We start from the raw sequence: 6,000 nt of genomic DNA, 5'->3' as shown, positions 1-6,000 counted from the left end.
CAGACATTCCATATCTGTGTTATGCAGCCAGTTAACATGTGACAGACATTCCATATCTGTGTTATGTAGCCAGTTAACATGTGCCAGACATTCCATATCTGTGTTATGTCACAAAGTAACTGTGCTCAAGGCGAAAGAATTAAGGATAAGAAATATAAAAGGAGTTGTAGATTGAAGCAGTCCGTGTAGAACTTGGTGCAGTGTCTTCACCAGCCCAGTATAAAGAGAGGAGGTGAAATAGCCACCTGGGGCTAGTGCACACACATTCTACAGTACGCTTGTCAGTGGTATCTTCTCAGATGTTCATTGACAGAGGCAGATTATTCCAGGAATTGATGTCACTCTAAAATAATATTGCAATCGATCCTTTACTACAGCCATAATATATTGTACGGTATTATGTCACTGGCTAATGTCTACTTTGTTCTAGTTTACTTATCAGTATTATTATGATTATGATTATTATTATTATTATTTTACAGATATAGAATTCTGTTTGCAGGATATTAGTTGCCCAATGAACTACCTCTGACGACTATTTGCTCAGGCCTGAATCATCAAGACACCATCTCGAGAAACAATGAACAGCAGTCGTGTTCAACATGCCGCAGTCGTCTCCCTTTTTCTGCTGCTTCTCATGTTGTTTGTGAGTGGTGCTTTCACCAAGGAGGACAAACAACTGAATCCGTTGGAGGAGTATGGAATCCTAGTCACACTGATAACATATTTTTTGCGAGTGATTACTCTTGCAGCCGTCCCGTTGAGCGTGGCAAATTTCTTGGGCATCATATTCTTCAATACTTTTCCGGAACCTCCAACACTCAAAGGATCCCCATTACTAGCTCCGTTTATATGTTTCCGTGTTGTTACTAAAGGCGATTTCCCAGAACTCGTCAAAGACAACTTGAGGAGAAACATGGAGACCTGCTGTCAGGCTGGAGTAGACAACTGCATGTTTGAGGTGGTCACAGATAAGGCCATCCACCTTGCCAAGATGCCGGGGGTTCGAGAAATTGTGGTCCCCGACACCTATGTCACCTCCCAGGGGTCGTTGTTCAAAGCCCGCGCCCTGCAGTACTGTTTGGAGGATGGTGTAAACATGCTGAATGATGATGACTGGATTGTACACTTAGACGAAGAAACCTTGTTGACAAAGAATTCCGCTATAGGTATATTCAACTTTGTAACTGAGGGTTCCCACCATTTTGGACAAGGTGTCATTACTTATGGATCAGGGCATGTGGTGAACTGGGTGACAACGCTTATTGACAGTGTTCGTGTAGCTATAGACTACGGTGCTCTTCGCTTTTGCTTTAAAGTCTTCCACAAGCCTATATTCAACTGGAAAGGGTCCTTTAACGTGTCCAATGTGGCGGCTGAACGGAGAGTGAATTATGACCACGGCCCTGAAGCCTCCATTGCCGAGGATTGTTACTTTGGCATTTTGGCCAGCAGTATGGGCTATAGTTTTGGCTTTGTGGAAGGTGAAATGAACGAACAAAGTACGTTCACTTTTGTAGATTTCATGCGACAACGAAGACGGTGGGCACAGGGTATCTACCTTGCCTGGAAATCTTGCCCGGTACAACATCAATACAAAGCTGGTATATTTTTTCTTGTAGTTGCAATGCACTTGATGCCGCTGAGTGCTGTAGCCCTCCTACTCTCTCTTACCTGTCCAGTTCCACTCTCTCTTCCATCAAAGCTTGTGTTTGGATTCCTTGGCGCTGTGTTTCTCTTTTTGTTTGTTTTTGGTGCGGTAAAATCCCTTAATAGGCGGAGACTTGGACTTGTTAAATATGCCCTGTTGTGTATCTCCACTCTGCTGGTTATCCCGGTGGCCTACACACTGGAAGTATCTGCAGTAATATGGGCTATTGGATCAAATAAGATTAACTTTCATGTAGTGAAAAAAGGGAGAGTAGAAGCCAAGCAGACGTACAGCAAGACCGAAACTGTCTTGATGGCTTGAAGGAAGACAAAATAATTTTTGACAAATTATTTCATTGTCATTATAGAAGAAATAGAAATGAAAATATCATTCTTAGTGCTGAATGTGTGTAGTGATTACATGTCTAATTAAATATGAGCTGTCAGTTTTAAGGCTGAATGTCTCTACTGATTACATGCCTAATTATACATGAAGTCCGTTCTAAGGCTGAATGTATGAAGTGATTACATGCCTAATTATATATTAGCTGTCAGTTTTAAGGGTGAATGTGTGAAGTGATTACATGCCTAATTATATATTAGCTGTCAGTTTTAAGGCTGAATGTCTCTACTGATTACATGCCTAATTATATGACCTGTCAGTTTTAAGCCGAATGTATGAAGTGATTACATGCCTAATTATATATGAGCTGTCAGTTTTAAGGCTGAATGTATGAAGTGATTACATGCCTAATTATATATGAGCTGTCAGTTTTAAGGCTGAATGTATGAAGTGATTACATGCCTAATTATATATGAGCTGTCATTTCTAAGGCTGAAGGCATCTAGTAATAACATTCATTTCATTTCTAAGAAATCTGTGATTTGTAGAGATGAGAGAACTAAAGAAGCTAATCCTGTACTGGTGTGAGAGAATTGCCAACATATTGTCAGGCCACATCAATTCAGATTTTTGTTTTATGGGCAGAATGAATCTTTTGTCGGAGAAGGATATAAAAATAACAATAGAACTGAAAACCCATCTACATGTAACAGAAGAAAGGTTCTGTTAAAAACATATTTTACGTGATCGGAAAGCCTTGAAAAACTGGATAATCTTAAACAGTAAGATCGAGCAAAATAAAAAGAGGGATTTTCAGTTAAATTTGTATTCCGTTTTTTAGTATTGGCTTGCTCAAAAAAGGCGAAACAAAATTGGTGTCCCCTTCATGTGAAACGCATTACCATGTGACTGCCTAGATGCAGTATTGTGATTGAATGGTGTGAATGATACCAGAGCGCCATTCATGTATCAACATTATTACATCTCAACAAACTACATACATGTATACCTCAAGTTCTCCATGGTGGATCCAGAGTGAAAGGTTTAATCAGTTGATTCATTTACATGTACATGCATTTGATTATGTATTTGGTATAGTATTTGTGGATGGCAGTGATATAAAATGATGTGTAAAATAAATAAAACCTGCCCAAAGTTTACATGTGTTCATATTCTTATCCTAAGAAAATTGACTTAGTTTCCTTTATCACAATGTAGCAGACAATTCTACCACCAGAGAATAGAATTGCTAGTTTAACATTATATTATTCCAATACTTATATGCAATCTAACCTGTGGAAATTTAGCTACTGTGAAGCTCAAGCAAGCTTTTCTTCTGTCATAGTGCCCAGTAGCTGAACCATCATGTTAGTTTACTAACATCAATCCTTGGTCTTAACCCAAACATTTACATATTAAGCTTTTTTCTCGTTTCCAAAATGTACAGTGGATCTGTTTATTGACTGCTTCCTGTGAAATGTTTGAGATTTCATGTTTAGAGTAAATATTATTTCATAATTGTGTGTAGACTGCACTTCTGCCTGGGTGTATGTCGTTGTTGTACAAACTTTGGTACACATCGACTGAATGAATGCTTTTATATCTGCCTAAACTGTTTTCCTTGAATTGTTTTTCTGAACACTGTAATAAAGCACCTTTCAAACTATGAACCTGCAAGTATATAATTTCATCAAAACATCTTTACTTTTTATCCTACTTCATATGAAATGTACGTGTTATAACTTCTGTATTAAGGTTCACTTGTGATTTTAATCTCTGCAGAGACATTAGAGTGGTGTCCATTTGTGATTTGATATCAACATTGACAATTGAGTGGTGTTCATTTGTGATGTGACAACCACACGGACAACTGAGTGGTGTCTGTTTGTAATGACATCAACACTGACAAGAGTGGTGTCCATTTGTGATGTGACATCAACATTGACAACTGAGGTGTCCATTTGTGATGAAACATCACCACACTGACAACAGAGCGGTGTCTATTTGTGATGTGATGTCCCCATACTAACAAGTGAGTGGTGTCCATTTCTGAAAGGTCATGTCACTGCATTGACAACTGAGTGGTGTCCATTTACGATGTGACATCACTGCACTGACAACAGAGTGGTGTCCATTTGTGATGTGATGTTCCCATACTAACAAGTGAGTGCTGTCCATTTGTGATGTGACATCACTGCACTGACAACTGAGTGATGTCCATTTGTTATGTGACATCACTGCACTGACACCTGAGTGATGTTCATTTGTGATGTGACATCACTGCACTGACAACAGAGAGGTGTTCATTTGTGATGTGACATCACTGCACTGACAACTGAGTGATGTTCATTTGTGATGTGACATCACTGCACTGACACCTGAGTGGTGTCCATTTGTGATGGGCCATCACTGCACTGACAACAGAGTGGTGTCCATTTGTGATAGGTCAGATCAGTGCACTCACTATTGAGGGATGTCCATTTGTGATGTCACCACATTGACATCTGATTAGTGTCCATTTGTCTGGTGTCATGAAAGGAGTTCATGTGATCAGGTGTGATCAATTCATAGTGTGTCAGTGTGTGGATGTCACTGCCAATGTCTGACAGCTTAATTACTTGGGATGTCCCTGCCAATGTCACTTGCTGACAGCTTGCTTGGAATGGCACCATCATTGACTGTTTACTTTGGTGTCATTATCACTGTCTGACAGTTTACTTGGAATGTCACCATCAGGGTTTTGGCAGTTTACTTGGAATGTCACTGCCAGTGTCTGACAGCTTAATTACTTGGGATGTCCCTGCCAATGTCACTTGCTGACAGCTTGCTTGGAATGGCACCATCATTGACTGTTTACTTTGGTGTCATTATCACATTTCTGACAGTTTACTTGGAATGTCACCATCAGGGTCTTGGCAGTTTACTTGGAATGTCACTGCCAGTGTCTGGCAGCTTAATTACTTGGGATGTCTCTGCCAATGTCACTTGCTGACAGCTTGCTTGGAATGGCACCATCATTGACTGTTTACTTTGGTGTCATTATCACTGTCTGACAGTTTACTTGGAATGTCACCATCAGGGTCTTGGCAGTTTACTTGGAATGTCACTGCCAGTGTCTGACAGCTTAATTACTTGGGATGTCAATGTCTGACCGTTTAAATACTTGGGATGTCATTGCCAATGTTTGACAGCTTAATTGGGATGGTGACTGTCAGCGTCTGACAGCTTACTTGGGACATTCCCTGTCAGTGTCTGACAGCTTACTTGGAATGTCACTGTCACTGACTGTTTACTTGGGATGTAACTGTTAGTGTGTGGCATTTTCCTTTCATGTCATTATCATTGACAGCTTACTTGGGATGTCAACTTCTGACAGCTTACTTGGGATGTCAATGTCTGGCAGCTTACTTGGGATGTCAACTTCTGACAGCTTACTTGGGATGTCAATGTCTGACAACTTACTTGGGGTGTCCGTGTCTGACAGCTTACTTTGGATGTCAACGTCTCAGCTTACTTGGGATGTCAACGTCTCACAGCTTATTTGGGATGTCAATGTCTCACAGCTTACTTGGGATGTCAGCGTCTGACATCTTACTTTGGATGTCAAAGCTGTGCAGTTTACATTTACCTGAATGGTCAATGCAATAGCTCTTTTGATTACTTGGAAGGCCATTATTTTGTAATTCACTCGAGTCCACGCTTGACACAATAACCTGATAAGATTTGAAACAGAAACACAAGGGAAAAAAGATATGGGTAATATCCTTAATTTAGTACATTAACACAGATCGTGGACAATTCATCTTTGTGTAACAATGGACAGAGGATCAAGTCTGTCACAATTACATGTACTCTGCAATCTATTTACTAGTAAATGGCAAGTTGAGGGACCAGACAGGATGGTTGCCTTGACAACCTGTGACTTTTTTCCCAGCACATACAAGATGTAAACGTGTCCAAGAATCGTGGCATAGCCCAGGCATGCCATAGTTATTCATTATTTATTT

At 40.1% G+C, this 6,000-nt stretch overlaps 1 protein-coding gene across 1 annotated transcript; it reads left to right on the top strand.

Annotated features, from left to right (window-relative positions):
• Positions 1-527: 527 nt before the first annotated feature.
• LOC135472241 (beta-1,4-mannosyltransferase egh-like) lies at positions 528-3,629 on the top strand. Its single transcript, XM_064751647.1, has one exon. It carries the CDS (start codon positions 581-583, stop codon positions 1,970-1,972), a length of 1,392 nt encoding a protein of 463 aa, XP_064607717.1. The 5' UTR covers positions 528-580; the 3' UTR covers positions 1,973-3,629.
• The last annotated feature ends 2,371 nt before the right edge of the window (positions 3,630-6,000 follow it).

The sequence above is a fragment of the Liolophura sinensis genome, chromosome 8 (genome assembly GCF_032854445.1).
Source record: "Liolophura sinensis isolate JHLJ2023 chromosome 8, CUHK_Ljap_v2, whole genome shotgun sequence".
Lineage (NCBI taxonomy): Eukaryota > Metazoa > Mollusca > Polyplacophora > Chitonida > Chitonidae > Liolophura > Liolophura sinensis.
The sequence above is the reverse complement of the archived record's forward strand: the minus strand, read 5'-3'. Positions and strand labels throughout refer to the sequence as shown.

Excerpts from the sequence above, each read along its gene's own strand:
- LOC135472241 (XM_064751647.1), top strand. The coding sequence starts at position 581 with ATGAACAGCAGTCGTGTTCAACATGCCGCAGTCGTCTCCCTTTTTCTG.